Genomic DNA, 16044 nt, shown 5'->3' with positions numbered 1-16044 from the left:
TTCTTTTTATCCTGCTGGGAAAAAATAGCAATCATCATCAATTATCCCCTGTCAGGTTGTCTCTTAAATAGGACACAACCACTTGGGGGGTCAAAATTCTTTGTCTTTAATGTAAGCGACTGCTTAGTGAGATTGTTTGGATTGAAAGCAATAATGAAGGCAGTTGCACACTAAAAGACACACTTAACTATAACTTGTTTTTGTACTGTTCAGGAGCGTGTTGAAAAGAGTACATACACTGAAATAATGGTCTTTGTAAGAGTGTACTCTTGTGGTCTGCATAGATACACAAATCGAGGACTCCCAAGAATTAACATTCAGATAGTCTATCAATTTCATGGTGTATATCTGGAATCCTTACTATAATTTGAGACAACAGAAATAAAAGTACAAAAAGACTAAACAGAGACATAATTGTTCTGCTGAAGTGTTTTGATCAGCATGAAATTATGCTCATTTGTTTGCATCTGTTGCTGTTTTTGCCTTACAAAACATAAAACTGCTGAGTGGTACTAAGCGATAGCAGATAATACAAAAAAATGAGCAAGAAAGAGCCACAAATGTGATTTCATCTTTTTAAAACAAGGTCATAAAACATCTTGTTACATGATGATCCCAGTGCAACAGGGTCTTTATTCATCCAGTAATATCTTGGGCTTGTCTGGCCTCTGCTTCAGTGCCTTGCTCCCCTGGGGAATTTCACTCTGGCTGGAGTCTGGATGTAATGAGGTGGTAGCAGTATCTGCAGAAGAGAAATACCATGGACCTGCAGAGTCTGCTCTAATAAACACCCCAAAAGGATTCTGGCCTTGGTAAACAAGAGCAGTTTGTTAACTGGTTGACTGACCAACTCATCCTGTCATATTTGAGAGATATCCTCAAACACAAAGACATGATAAAATATATTTAGAAGCTGTGGGCAGTGCTCAACTCACCTCTTTCTCTCTCTTTTTATGCTATGCCTGCTTGTACGTGTCGAAAGTGTTGACACCAATTTGAAGTGTTTTGCAGTGCATTTTGTTAACTATCAGTGTCTTTCACATGAGGGCTCTGGTTTCTCCCAAGGGGGAAAAAAATCACATGTCAGCTGATTCTGGCTGACAAATAGGTAAAGGTGCACCGCCATTTTGACAGAATCTTCTTCTTTTGAAACATGTTTAAAACAATAGATATCCATGTTTTCAAATTACTTTTGTATTGTCTACCTGCTCCATAACAGTCAATGCATTTGCCAACTTCAGTGCAGAGGAGGGTTTGTTTGTTTTTAGCTCTGCCTACCACAAGTGGGTGGTTGATTGCTGCACAGTGCTTATGTGAGATCAACAGGAACCACTCAGGGACAACATGATAAATTCTCACAATTAACAAAAATATTTTGGCAGGTTTCTCATTTACATGCATTTATTTGATTTTTTTTTTCTCACTATAATCCTGACAACATCTAGCTCTCAAGGCTTAACTCTGTGTCCTTCAGTATCACAGTGTTACTAACTCACATAAAGATATTACAATTTTTCTTCCAGATTCCAAAACTGTCTCATAACTGAGAAAAGGGTTTGTACCCAGTTCATGTAGGTAACCACTTGATTTATTTATTTCTTCCCGCTGGTTCACCATGTCCATTTCACACTTTGCCTTTCCAAAATGTGAAATGTGCATGCATGCAGAATTTGCAGTAACAGCAGAGGGAGGTTTTTTTTTTTCCAAGCCACAAGTGTTTAAACAGATATTATTAACATATTTACATGTATGTGCATATTAGTTGCCTTGCTTAATCATTTCTGATCATTAAGGAACCTGGAATGTACTTAATGCATAATTTGCTCACTCGCAACTTTGAGGCTTTAAATATATTATCTCCCCCCGCTGGTAATGCAATTTCCACATGCAGTAATGCAACTTTTGAATGCGTGTCCATTTCACGTTTGGGAGAGACAAAGACAGAAATGGACACAGTCGACAAGTGTGTCTATTACATGCTTTGCAAACAGATAACTGCAATTACTGCAAAGCAATAGCAGCCTAATAATTATGAACCTTTAATTGGCACCCCTCTGTATGAATTTACTGATATGTGTCACTAATATGACCTCAGTAGTTGTTTTTCATCAAGGCAATAAAAATAAGAGAAAAAAATTCCTCCCCCATTTGTTGCCAACTCTTTTCAGGTTGACACTCATGGTGAAGCAGAAGCACATATTTGAAAAAGAGAGATAATTGAATAGACTTAGAACTAGATACTTTTCACTCTCTCAAGAGGACAGATTTTGAGAAATGGCAAGATTGCTTTTGTTTCTGTTTTGTAGATTCCACAGGGAGCCTGAAAGAGCCTGCCACGACCGCACCCTCACACACACACACCCATACACACCTGACAGTACACAAACACGGAACACAGAACAGCAGCAGTGCAGAAGACACAACCCTCAAACAACAACCATAATAATAATAATAATAATAATAATAATAGTAGTCCACACTGCTCACGGACCCCGAGTCCCTGGAACTGGGTCCGTGACATAAAATGACCCTTTGACAAAAGCTCCTGGCAAACAAAGAGGTGTCCTCTGATTTTGGAAATGAAATGGAGGATGTGTTTATGTAAAATAGCTATAGACCTTGTGGATTCCAGTTCCAAGTACTCCAACTTTTGAATGATGTTTCTGACTGTATTCATCTAGCTGCCCATTCTATCTGCCAATGTTTAATGAAAAATTATTTTACTAAAATAAAAACAGATCTAACTGGTATGCACCCTATTACTCCATTCTTTACTATAATCACAATGACTTTTTTTTTACTTTCTTGAGTTTCCTACTTCTTATATTTGTCGTCCAATTGTTCCTTACATGTTTTTCATTTTTAATATAAGCTTCCTGAGTGTGGATATTTAGGCCTACTGGTGGCAATTGTATTCTTTGCTTTTTTCCCCCTCATTTATAGTGGATTAAAATTGAAATCCTGTCTTCTAAAGTATATAAGCTGCTGCCTATTGTCGCTTTTCTGCTCATTCTACTAATCCCTGGTTGACAGCTTCTGCTTTGCAAAGACCTTAAACATCTCTCTCGCTCTCTCTCTCTCTGTCGCTGTCTGTCTTTCACTTGCATAAAAGAAACCCACTGCATTTTTTACCCTCACAAATTGCCACTAATTTTATACAGAACCAGACCTCAAATGTGGAATGTTCAGAAAACTATATTACTCACATATTAAAATCCAAGTATGCAAATATTCTCCTATATTTTTTTGAAATATACTTTTCATTGATATTGTGACCATACCTCATCACTTAACTCTATGAAATTCACTTGACAATGAAGCTGTAGTAAAAGTAGTTTAAAAGAGGTGAAAGAACCTCTATTTTGCTGACTAATTGTTGCAATACCCAGGTCTCTACAATTTTGTCTTATGAAAAATGAATGAAACCAAGGACATATTAGGGGAGGGAGCTCACAGTTAACTCCATGTTGGCAGAGACAGGTAGGTCTTTGGTGGAAATTTAAAAAAAAAATTAAAAGCATCACATCATCTAATTATCCCTGACTGTTCATTTCGACTGACTTATCTTTAGTTCCTTTAGTTGTGTAAAGTGTGATCCTGCATCGCACTACACAGTGAAACGAGACAATGTTCCTCCGAGACCATGGTCCTACGTATATCATATAACAGACAATCAACACAGGAGTACATAAAGTGCAAGTGTGCAAAAATTGCAAAAAACCCAAAACAAAAACAGTAGAACACCAGACACAACAGAACTATACAGACGCAAGACAGTGAAGACACAACAGCGCAATAGAAAAGTGCAACAATGACAGTGGGTTGTACAAAAGACTGAGCATTGTGCAAAAAGTAACTTGATGTATGAAGGTATGTGTCTGTGTGTCAGGGGAAGAAACTGCTTTGCAGTCTGGGAGTGAGGGCCCAAATGCTCCGGTACCTCTTGCCAGAATGCAGCAGGGTGAAGAGTGTGTGTGAGGAGTGCGTGGGCTCAGGAAGTCCTTCTGTAAAAGGTGGTGAGAATGGGTGGTAGGAGATGGGCTTTTCTCAACTTCCACAGGAAGTAGAGATGCTGTTGGGCCTTCTTAGTTTAAGGAGCTGGCGTTGAGGGGCCAGGAGACGTTCTCTGCCAGGTAAATGCCAAGGAATTTGGTGCTCTTGACAACCTCCAAAGAGGATCTACCAATGTTAAGTGGACAGTGGGCTGAGCACACAGCCCTGATGGGCTCCAGTGCTCAGTGTGGTGGTGTTCGAGATGCTGGTAGTAAGCAATTGCCCCCTGGTTTTTTTTGTGGCTAAGCGAAACAGAGGATGAAACTGACCTACCCTTCTGCTCCTTCAAAGAGTTATGAGTACAGGAAGAGGAAACAAAACATTATTACAGGAGGTAAACTTCATCAGCAAGTTTGATGACAAATGATACTGAGTGTTTGCCTGCAATATTTATTCAAATTCAAATTCAAATTTTATTTGTCACGTACACAGACATACACAGTACGATATGCAGTGAAATGCTTAGACAACTGCTCGTGACCTAAAGAAAAAAAGAAAAGTCTATGAATAAGATAGGAAATAAATATGAAAATTAAAAAGGGTAAATTTAACTAGGAAGGAATAAAATAAAATATAAAAATTAAAGTTAAAAATGAAATAACTGTACAACACAAATTAGAATGAAGGGTAAATTTAACTGGGAAAGAATAAGATAAAATATATAAATTAAAGTTGAAAAATAAAATAACTGTACAACAAAATACACAATACACAGTATAGAACTATATAAGAATGTATGAGAAATATAAATATATATATACAATAACAGCAGCTGTACAAGTATTAACCCTTGTGTGGTGTTCGTATTTTTGTTACTCAGCCAGTGTTCATGGGTCTGGTGGACCCGCTAGAGTTTTGGCTTTCCAAATTAACACTATCAAACAATTTTATGTTAAATTACTCAACAGATGTTTACTTCATCCCAATTACAAGACATATGAACAGCAAACATGGTTAATTTTTTCCCTTTACCTTTGTTAGATCACATTTATGAATTAATGTGCTTCTCGTTTTTCTTTTATATAAAATGTTATAATAAATCAGTTATAATCAAGTGGAGTGAGTGGAAAGACACAACACATTTACACGTGAAAAAATAATTAATTGTTTAATTTTTCTTTTGAAAAAAACTGAACACGGGTCTCACAGACCCGAACACCATACAAGGGTTAACTGGAAATGAAGAATATAATGACCAGTGTTGTGCAATCCACATTATTTAGTGTCTTGTGCAGTGCAAATATGCTTAAAGTGATTAAGTGATGAAGTGAAAACAATGTCCAGAATGTCCAGTGTGTGTGTAAGAACCATATGTGTGGGTCAGTACTGTGTGGTGGTGTGATTGAGAGACCGTATCGCCTGCGGGAAGAAGCTCCTCCTCAGTCTCTCTGTGTTGGTCTTCAGGGAGCGGAATCGCTTTCCTGACCTCAGCAGAGAGAACAGTCTGTTGTTGGGATGGCTGAGGTCCTTCACGATCTTCCTGGCCTTGGTCCAGCACCACCTGCTGTAGATTGAGTTCAGGTCAGGGAGCTCGGAGCGGATGGTGCGCTCAGCTGACCGCACAACCCTCTGTAGAGCTCGTCTGTCCTGCATGGTGCTGTTCCCGAACCAGGTTAAGATGTTTCCCATCAGGATGCTCTCTATGGTGCACGAGTAAAAGTTCCTGATCACCTTGGAGGGCAGTTGGAAGTCTCTCAAGCGTGTGAGGTGGTAGAGACGCTGACGGGCCTTTTTCACCACGGTGTTGATGTGACAGGACCATGACAGGTCCTGCGTGATGTGAACTCCGAGGTATTTGAAGCTGTCCACTCTCTCCACTGGGCACTCGTTGATGACGGGGGTCTGGTAGTTCCTCTCCTGCTTAGTGCTGAAGTCCACTATCAGCTCCTTTGTCTTACTGAAGTTTAGAAGGAGGTTATTCCTCTGGCACCAGTTCTCCAGATTCCTAATCTCCTTCAGGTAGGCCGTCTCGTGGTTATCAGAGATCAGGCCCACCACGACGGTGTCGTCAGCAAACTTGATGATGGTGGTGGAGCTGGTAGTGGCCACACAGTCATATGTGTACAGAGAGTACAGCAGGGGGCTCAGAACACACCCCTGTGGGGCTCTAGTGCTGAGAGTGGTGGAGGCTGAGACATGTCCGCCCATCCTTACTGCCTGTGGTCTGCCAGTTAGGAAGTTGGAGATCCACTGACACATAGATGAGCTGAGTCCCAGATGCTCCAGCTTAGTGGTGAGTGTGGAGGGAATTATGGTATTAAATGCAGAGCTGTAGAATATGAAGAGCATTTTAACATAATTCCCCCTTCCTTCTAGTGTCCGAGTAAGTGATGTGTGGAGGAGATGAGAGATGGCATTGTCTGTGGAACGATTTGGACGGTAAGCGAACTGTAGTGGGTCCAGTGTGTCTGGTAGTGAAGAAATGATGAAGTCTTTGACCAGGCATTCAAAGCACTTCATCACTACTGAGGTGAGGGCTACAGGGCGATAGTCATTGAGAGAAGTAGGGTGGGGTTTCTTCGGGACAGGAACAATGATGGACTCTTTAAAGCATGTGGGGATCACCGACTGAGATAAAGAGATGTTGAATATCTCAGTGAACACAGGAGCTAGTTGGTATGCGCAGTCTCTGAGGATACGATCTGGGATGCCGTCTGGTCCTGCTGCTTTCCTGGTGTTCACTCTCTTGAAGGCTCTCCTTACTTCATGCTCGGAGATGACAAGCACGTTTCCGGTGCTGGCAGTATCTTCCTGTCTGCAGCCGTTAGCACCGCTAGCACTAGCATCGTTGGAGTCCTTAGCTGCAGCCTCGAAGCGAACATAGAAAGTGTTCAGCTCGTCTGCCAGAGTCACGGCCGCGTTTGTCATACCGGTTGTTGGTACTTTATAATCCGTTATTGTCCTTAGTCCCCGCCACAGGCTCCTAGAGTCACTCTGTTGGAGTTGTGACTCTAGTTTCCTCCCGTAGAGCTGCTTCGCCTCTTTCACCACCTTCCGCATGTTATATGACGCGGCTTTGTACGGGTCCATGTCCCCTGTCGTGAGTCCCGTGTTGTAGGCAGCGGTGCGGGATCTCAGAGCATCGCGGATGGTTTTATCCACCCACGGCTTCTGGTTGGGAAACGTTGTGATAGTCTTTGTCTCCACGGTATCATCCGCTAGTTTCCCGATGAATCCCACAACCGCTTCCGTAAACACGTTGACATCATCATCGGAGCTGTTTCTGAACATGTCCCAGTCTGCGTCGTCGAGTGCATCCTGTAACGCGGCCACCGATTGATCCGTCCAGCGCGCGACCCACCTCTGAACCGGAACTTCCTGTTTCAGCCTTTGTTTGTATTTTGGCATGAGGAAGATGGCGGCATGATCGGATTTGCCAAACGGAGGGCGAGATTGTGCCTTGTAGCCGTCCTTGACCCTAGTGTAGCAGTGGTCCAGTGTCCTTTCACCTCTGGTGGGGCAGGTGATGTGTTGATAAAAGTTCGGCGCTGCGCGTTTGAGGTTGGCACTATTAAAGTCCCCCGTCACAATAAGCGCAGCGTCCCGGTGTTGTATCTGGTGCTGTGTGAGTGCCTCATGCCGCTCGCATAAGGCGGTGACCGTGCCCGCTTGTGGTGGAATATAAATGGCACTTATAATGACCGATGTAAATTCTCGAGGTAGATAAAAACGACGACACATGATGGACAGCAGTTCCAGATTTGGTGTGCAGGAGCGTGTGAGAGGAACAACGTTCGCACTGTTGCACCAATTGTTGGTCACCATTAAACACACACCGCCTCCCCTTGACTTCCCCGAGTCTCGTGTCCTGTCCATGCGATGAACCGAGAAGAACTCGGCCAGCTGGATGGCGTGGTCTGGCACCGCTGGGTTCAGCCATGTCTCGGTGAAGCAGAGGAGATTGCAGTCCAGAATGTCTCTCTGGAACTTTATCCTGGCCCTGAGGTCATCAAGCTTGTTCTCCAGTGACTGGACGTTGGCGAGCAGGATGCTAGGCAGAGGTGTGCGGTGTGCACGAGCTCTCAGCCTGTTCCTGACGCCGGCTCGCTTCCCTCTAGGCCGCCGCTTCCCTTTGTTCTCCCTCAAGATCTCACTCGGCCAGCTCGGATCCGGAGTTAAAAACTTCGAATTGTGAGTACATTGTATACCAATAAAAACAAGAGTGTCACTGTCATACCTAATGTACCCAATGGTGATGATTTTGCCAATTTAGAGACGCTGAAAACTAGCTAAAAAAACAAAGACAAAGAAAAGGTGGTCGGAGCAGTCGTGACGGCAGCCAACCTCACCGGCGCCATCTTATTTATTTATTTTTTCTTCAAGCTTCATCTTGCTAACCTAACTAGGCAGTGCTTCTCTTGCTCTGTCTATGTGTTTCTTGCTTGTCAGCCACTTCCAGGCTATTTTGGCCTGCAGCTTTGTGTCTGAAAAAAAAAGAACATCAGCTATTTATTAGCTTTGATCAACTGCTAAATCATGGAACCTATCACTGTATTGGACATACATGTATTCACATACAATTGCAGATGCCACATTCTAATCTCTGAGGAGAATAGTACAAACAATATATGGTTATAATGTAGATGACCATAATTTTCAAATAAAAAGAAATGGGCAACATGAATGCACAGTTCTCAGGAAACATGCTCTGTCACAAGAAACAGCCAGACTATATTATGGGCTAAGGTATCAGCATTGAGGTATCAGGTATGACACTGTTGCAAGTACAACAGCTCCTGAGTATGTCAGGAGAACTAAAACTCTGTAAACAACCTACTGAGCCACTAGTAACAGCACTTTGTGTTATTGCTAACAAAATGGCAATAAATGAGTGATAATAGTATATCTAATATTAATGAGAATTTGTCAATATAGATGTAAAAACCCAGAAATTCATACAGGCTATTTTCTGTATCGGTCACCTCTATAACGATAGAGGGAAAATGAATTTAGCCTACACTCGTGAATGACTCTTTTGGGGATGTAAAATAGGGAGAGCTAATGCTCAGAGTCAAATTTAACTAGTGGTGTAGTGTTCTCTTTTATTTGCTGTTGTTTTTGTTCTTATAGTCTCCCTTGTTTCACATGCCCTAGCCCCTAGAAAGCACTGGACAACATTAGACACTAACCTGAAGGCCCTGTCTCTAATAATCTAATATGCAGAGAAAGACATGCATTTAAGAGCACGTCTAGCAGTATGATTATAAAGAAAGGATTTGCTTAAAAACAACAACATAATGCTCAGTACAATGCTGTTTATGTTTTGGGAAAATTAAAACAAGCAGATAAGTTAAAAAAAACAAGTTATATATTTGATAACACTTTGTTAGTTTGCTGTTAATTGGTAGCTGGTGTGTGTATGTCAGTATGGATACATCATGGTCCTGATGAAATCTAGTCATTAACTTTGTTAATATTACTAACCGAATGTAGATCTTTAATTAATTTTGTCATTCTGATACCAGAGAATATTAAAACTTATAGGTAGATGAATGTAAGATTGCATTTACCTAAAAAAAAAAAAACACAAAAGAAACATGTTTATTTCATATTAATTAAACACTTTATTTTACAGGTTTGACGTCCTCGTCTTGTTGTCACTTTTTAGAATTCTGGCTTCTCTGGACTCCATTCAGTAAGACTGCAAATGGTATTACAGAAAAAATATCAATTGGCTTTTGTTGCTTTCCTGCTTTTCTTTGAGGCTTCCCCGCCTCAAAGAAAAGCAGAAGATGCTGGCTCAAAATAGTGCCTAGAATTGGATTATCTTAAATACTTGCATTATTGATTTACTCATTCCTCCATTAGCACTTAAGTGAAAGAGAGGGATTCATATACTAAGTAGCCTGTTTAATTGCAGAGAAAGATGTGGGAGTAAGGCTATAGTTCACTGCACAAAATTAAGCTCATTTTTTATGCTTTGGCATACTTTACTGTCTTCAATCAAAACCCAACCTACTGATTTAAATGTTAGAACTTAATCAGATGATTTATGCACTGTGTTATAGTCATAAATTATTATAAAGTTACAAATAGTGTAACATCTACATATTTTGTGTCAGTCTGTCTTTCTCTAACACCACTGCATAAAGTAGGTACCCCTTTGTTAAAGATAAGAGTTCTATTATACATAACTACTAGAGAGGTTCATGTGCAAAAAATAATTCATTTGAAATTGCTAAATGATGTGAAATGCCCCTTTGGAGGATATTTCGAGTGCAGATGTGCATAAGTTGTGGTCATGATACTTCAACATTTACAAGAAGTGTTTAGTAGAAGTAGAAGTAGAAGTGTTTCGCTCAGCTCAACAAATATCAGCAAATTCTCCAACTGTCTGTGTGCAGTTAGTCACAGTGTATCTGGTAGCTAATGGTACAGCTGCTGTATTTCCCATGAAGAGAAAAGATATCATAACTCCGGGATGTCAGGACCCGAAATTCATGTTGCCACAAGGTTTCCGGAGCCGGGAGGGGTTAGTCAGTAAGGCGATCCAGGGAGTGTTCGGTGGTGATGGGCAAGCGGGTGTGGTTGGCCAACTTGAAGTTCCAAGATCCATTTGGAGTCGTCTAGTGGAGACGGCTTGAGGAACAGTTTCCACAAAACAAAAAACACAAATGCCCTGGTGAAAGAATGAGAGCTAACATCACTTAGAGATAGAGAAATATACTAAAGACATGGCAGGAGAGTGAGAAGAACGGTTATATATAAAGGTAAGGATTGCTCAGTGGTATTTGATAGACTGGAAATTTAAAGTTTACATGTAAGTTGTCATTTTTTTTTTTCAGAAAAGGATTAGGGCCACTGGAAAAAAAAAAAGTGGGCACATCTTGTTTTTTTCTTCTTTTCCAGAATTCTGAGAAAAAAGTCTGACTTTAATCAGAATTCTGACTTTTTTTCTTTAAATTCAGATTTTTTTTTCTCAGAATTCTGGAAAAGAAGAAAAAAACAAGATGTGCCAACTTTTTTTTTCCAGTGGCCCTAATCCTTTTCTGTATTTTTAAAATCAGATATTGGATCTATGTATAATGTGACGCTGTGTGTTTTCCACATTGTGAAATGTACTGCAAAAAAATTGAGGTATACTAAATTTAAATACTCTGCAGATTAGTACATGATAAACAGGCTAGTTTGCTGAACTGTGATGGATTTAAAGTAAAGAACAGTGTGTTGGACTGGTCCACAGCAGCTATGGTGTTTATGGTCAGAGTTAGGTTACATTAAGTACAGCAGAGATGACATTTTTTAAGCTGATGATGTTCAGATTTACTTGCTGAATTCCACCTCGATACCAACTTTTTACTATTTACTATAAAAACAATATAAACCATCAATGTAGAGGATGGAAATCCCCTCAGACAACTCATGAAACATCTTGTTGAATCCACATAGAGTAGTAAACCTCAGAGCAGGAGCAGAAAAGGTCAGCTGATCAAAGTTGAAATTATTTTAACTAATTTTGTGCGGCTAAGCCACTAGAACCCATTTCATGGTTCCCCCACCTGCTGAATCCCACTTTAACCACTGATTGTACTCATTTTCCTGTTTAGATGTGGAGGCAAAGTCACCCTTTGCAATATTGGCAACAGAAAATCAAGCTTTTTTTAAAAGAAAAAAATAATCCTTCTATTTCTCTGCTCATGTTCTACATAATTGATTCATAATTCAGTAAATTAATTACAATTACAATTTAGATGGAAATAAAGTTTATATTGCCATTTACTAATGTAAATTTATTATAGCACAAGATTCAGTTGGAGTTGCTCAACGATAGCTGGCAAAAACGTCCTCAAAGAGCTACTTTTCACTTTCTTAATTTGAGCATATTTCAGAGCCTGTACTTCTTCACTTAAGTTTTTCACTTTTATTAATTTATACTAAAACAAGTTTCAACACTTCTACTTAAGAAGAAAATGTCTTTGCTTGTGTTACCTCTGCCTAGACAATCTGAAAACTTTGCTCACTGAAGTTCACTGAAGCATCAGCTTGTTCCATTATTCATTGTGTACAATGAAAACTGAACAAACCAGAAATATAAACTTTTTGCCTTCAATGTAAACGCTGTGCCTTTTGAAATTTGTTCGTTGCAGTGGTAAAATTTAATACACGAATTTCCATTTTGTAACATTTTGTAACTTTGTTAAACCAAAACCTCATCATCATATATTTATAGGTAGCTAGGTGTGATTGAGAACTTAACAGAAGCAGAACAGGGAGCGTCTTACCCAATGGGTGAAAAACGGGGCAATCAGCCGTTGAATTTGTTTCACAAATAGTGCTGTTTTTATACTGCCTTTATTTATTTTTTTAAATGAAATTTAATGTAAATATCTATGTGTTGAAAAGTTTATCTTTGTGTAGTGCCATTTTTTTCACATTTAAAAATGCACAACCTTTCTTTCATATGTTTTCTTTTTTTTTTTAGATTTTATTTTGGACTATGTGAAAAGTCACAATTTTCACTTGGTCTGTTTCCAGGATGTGTCATGACTGCTTAATTTTCATTTTACAAGTTGAATAATTGAACAAGATACTACCTGTTGTTTCTGAAATGTACGCTTGTTTTATACTCACAGGAAACTCTAGCTGTCTCCATTTTACAGTCTGTCTAAGCAAGCTAAGAAGCTAGGGTCCTCTTTTTTTCACTTGTTGACTTTTAAAAGCCTATGTGACATTTTTTTATTTCACCATTCATTAACCGCACAGAGAAGACATCATGTAAATATGTTAAAGTTTTCTTTAAACAAACAGTATTATTAAAGTTCTTCAGGACTGGGACAAAGTGTCCTGTTTTTTGGAAATCAAAATATGGTCACGCTAAAGAAGCCCGGAGCTTATTTCTGGTGGTTTGCAAATGCAGATTGTAAACATTATAAACTAGCATGTGTAACCCCTGGTCAGCTTCTCTTTCCAGCGCTGTGTGAATAAAACTCTCTGGACTCGAAGTGGGTAGAGCTCAGGCGTGATTTATTCCCCTGCAATAACATGGGACATGAATAACCATGGGTTTCAGCAACAGGATTCCGCCCAAACACAGCGAAAGCTTCATTGCTACTAACGATAGGCTTATGATCGTATAGTGGAACTCTTAGTTTTCCCAAATAAATAAAAACAAATATTGATTGAAAAATAAAATGGCAACAATACTTATCACGGAAAATAAAATAGAAACATTACTGCGTTGTGGTTTAGATAACAAAAGAAAAATTAATTCACTTTTAAATGCACATTCATGTAAATATAAATAAACCAAAGCCAAAATTCCCTTTTACGTACAATAGTAAATGGAACAATGCTGCCATCTACTGGGCAAACTTAATAAGCAATATGTCTTAAACAGAATTAGCCTGCAGCTCAACCATATACATGTTTCAAAGTACACATACCTGCAATAACATGGGACATGAATAACCATGGGTTTCAGCAACAGGATTCCGCCCAAACTATTGAGAGAAGTTTCAAAATTATTAGACACGACAGCCTCCTCTAGCTGTTAGCCGCTAGCTCCACGTGTCCATTTTTCTTACCGTCTAATCTATTAACTGCAAAACACGGTCATAAACCTGAAATCTACTCAAATACTACCGTATGGGCAGTTCATGCAGTTAGTGCACTGTCATATTAGCTTCAATGAGGATTTTCAAATATGTTTTAAACTCATGCTCTGTGAGAGCGGACGGAGATGAACTTACCACAGCGAAACCTTCATTGCTACTAACGATAGGCTTAGGGGGTAGCCCGTTTACCAGTAGCAGACTTCCGCTGCGGATTTTCAAAATAAAAGTTCCAAAATAAACCCATGGTTGCGATCCCAAGTTTAACAGGAATTTAACAACAACAAAACCATATCCATTCTTTTACATCGTTACACATGCAATGAAAGCTGCCACTAACTCTGTTTTGATTGCTTTATAATCAGTTACTGTCTGCGTTTTGTGTGGAAACACAACTAGCATTTCTAAGTAAACAAGCTTCAATGATTTATCAGTGATTTAGCCAGGAAGATTGTGACTACGGTATGATGGAGAGAGGAGAGCAGCTCTAACCATGTACAGTCTAATAAAACATCTGAAAAGTATTGACCAATAACATGGAAAATCGTGTCAGGCATCGCAGTGAACAGGAAAATGACTCAATAGATGAGCTCCCTGGAGCACTGTAGATTCCAGGGAGGAAGGCGGGGCCACCTGAGGCCAGCGGCCGTAACAGTGCCAGAAAGGAATTGGCAGAAGGCAAAACACCGGCGACTTGTGGCAGTTACTCAAGACTATAAGACTGATCAACCTGTGCATTGCCTGGACTGACTGCATGAAAGCCTGTGACTCAATGCCTCACATTTGTATACAAGTTCACCAGGACCCTAAGAGCCTTCATCAGGAATCCGATGGGGACGTGGCGAACAACACTAGAGACCAACTTCAAGCCAATTGTATTAGTCACCATCAAGTGTGGCATTTACAAGGAGATGCCCTGTCCCCACTGCTGTGCTGTATTGGCCTAAACATCCTCAGTCAGATCAGTAACAAAACTTAAAAAGAATAGCAAATATGGAGTAGAGCAAACATCAGCCACCTTCTCTAAAAGAATATATAATTTATCATTATATTTATCAATAATAATACCTACAAAGAAGAACTGAACTCCTTCCTTGTATGCATGTCACATGCCAAAAGCTAAACAAATTCTAGAAAACCTTGTCTCTAGACACTCTAAGAAACATCTCTTCTTCATCTTTTTAAGGCATATACTGGTTTGTTACCATTGTGCTTTGTTCCTTCCTCTTTTATTTTGTATTCTGTTATTGTGAACTGTTTTATTATTATTTTGTATTTTATTTCTTTTTTCATTTTTTATTAGTGGAAAATAGTAAAAATAGTTACAACATAGTTCCAAATGTACAAGTTATATTTTGGCACAAGTGATATTTTACTGTATATTGTGAGGAAAAATGAATTATTTGTGATTAAAGAAAACTATAACTCAATGGATCTAGAATTCTGATATCCATCATAATACCTGAGTAAGAAAATGGTAATTACAATTAAAATCCATCATAACTACCTGAGCAAATCTTGCTGCCAATAATCTGCATGTCCTTTTATGCTTTGTGATTTAATCACTCAGCTCATTAACTTTACAAAAAGTTGCAATAGCTTTGGTCATTTTAACCAGTTTTGTGTGTCCTCTCTGCTGTTTGTATCACTGATAGGCCTCGTCAGAAATGAGCACAGCAAGCTTTGGGAGCTTTTCAGAAGCAAACATGCACATGTACCTTTAATAGCAGTAAGCTGTGGCTGTTTCACTCAGTTTGTTTGCACTTCTTATTTGTCTTTTAGAATTGGCAAAGCTTAAAAACATTACCCCCTGTTTTAGAGGACACTGAATACTGGGAACAATAGTGTCAAAAATGAGTAAAAACAAACAAAAAAAACAGTTGATATGACAGTATTTAATATGACTCATAGCCTTCAGCATTGTGAAATAGCACTGATTACTCATTACTGGCTTTGTCTTTTATATGTATTAAACAACATTATATTTTTCCAGGCAAAGGAACTAAGTGTTAGCTAAAAATACCTCTGGAATTATGTCGACATGCCAGCTATTATTCTGATTATCAAGTGTTGAGTAAGCCATGCCCTGCCCTAAAAGGATGTTTGTTTTTATAAGGAAAAAAATGATTAGTACAAACATGATTGATATTCTTCTAAAGACCAGTTTTAAGACATCTCTTATGTGTGGCTTTGACAAATTATGTCCTTCTCTGGAGACTTACCCGCTCCAAATTGTTTCATACTAAACAATTAAATACAGTTAGCACAAAGTATACACTTTGCACAAAAATAAGGAAATTTGTGTGGTTGATAACTTCTTGGTTGATTACTTCTACTTGCATTATACTGCTGGAAAGCCTGTTTTTGTCATGGTCCCTGTGCCTCACCAGCTGATCCTGTATTAGGCAACATCTTCTCTCTCTCTCTCTCGCTCTCTCTC

The 16044-nt window shown here is 39.3% G+C and overlaps 1 protein-coding gene across 2 annotated transcripts; it reads right to left on the bottom strand.

Moving 5' to 3' along the window:
* Positions 1–2395: 2395 nt before the first annotated feature.
* LOC308391967 (uncharacterized protein) lies at positions 2396–13912 on the bottom strand. 2 transcript variants are annotated; one of them, XM_080874799.1, is made up of 2 exons: positions 12942–13912; positions 2396–10672 (listed from the first exon to the last, which is right to left on the bottom strand). In XM_080874799.1, exon 2 carries the CDS (start codon positions 7867–7869, stop codon positions 5374–5376), a length of 2496 nt encoding a protein of 831 aa, XP_080730925.1. In that variant the 5' UTR covers positions 7870–10672; positions 12942–13912; the 3' UTR covers positions 2396–5373. The 2 variants fall into 2 exon arrangements, with proteins under 2 accessions (XP_080730925.1, XP_080730926.1); XM_080874800.1 differs by having other exon boundaries at positions 13437–13912.
* Positions 13913–16044: the final 2132 nt, after the last annotated feature.

The sequence above is a fragment of the Rhamphochromis sp. 'chilingali' genome (genome assembly GCF_963969265.1).
Source record: "Rhamphochromis sp. 'chilingali' genome assembly, chromosome: 2".
In the NCBI taxonomy this organism is placed as follows: Eukaryota; Metazoa; Chordata; class Actinopteri; order Cichliformes; family Cichlidae; genus Rhamphochromis; species Rhamphochromis sp. 'chilingali'.
Note: the sequence above shows the minus strand (reverse complement) of the source record. Positions and strands in the feature narration are given on the sequence as shown.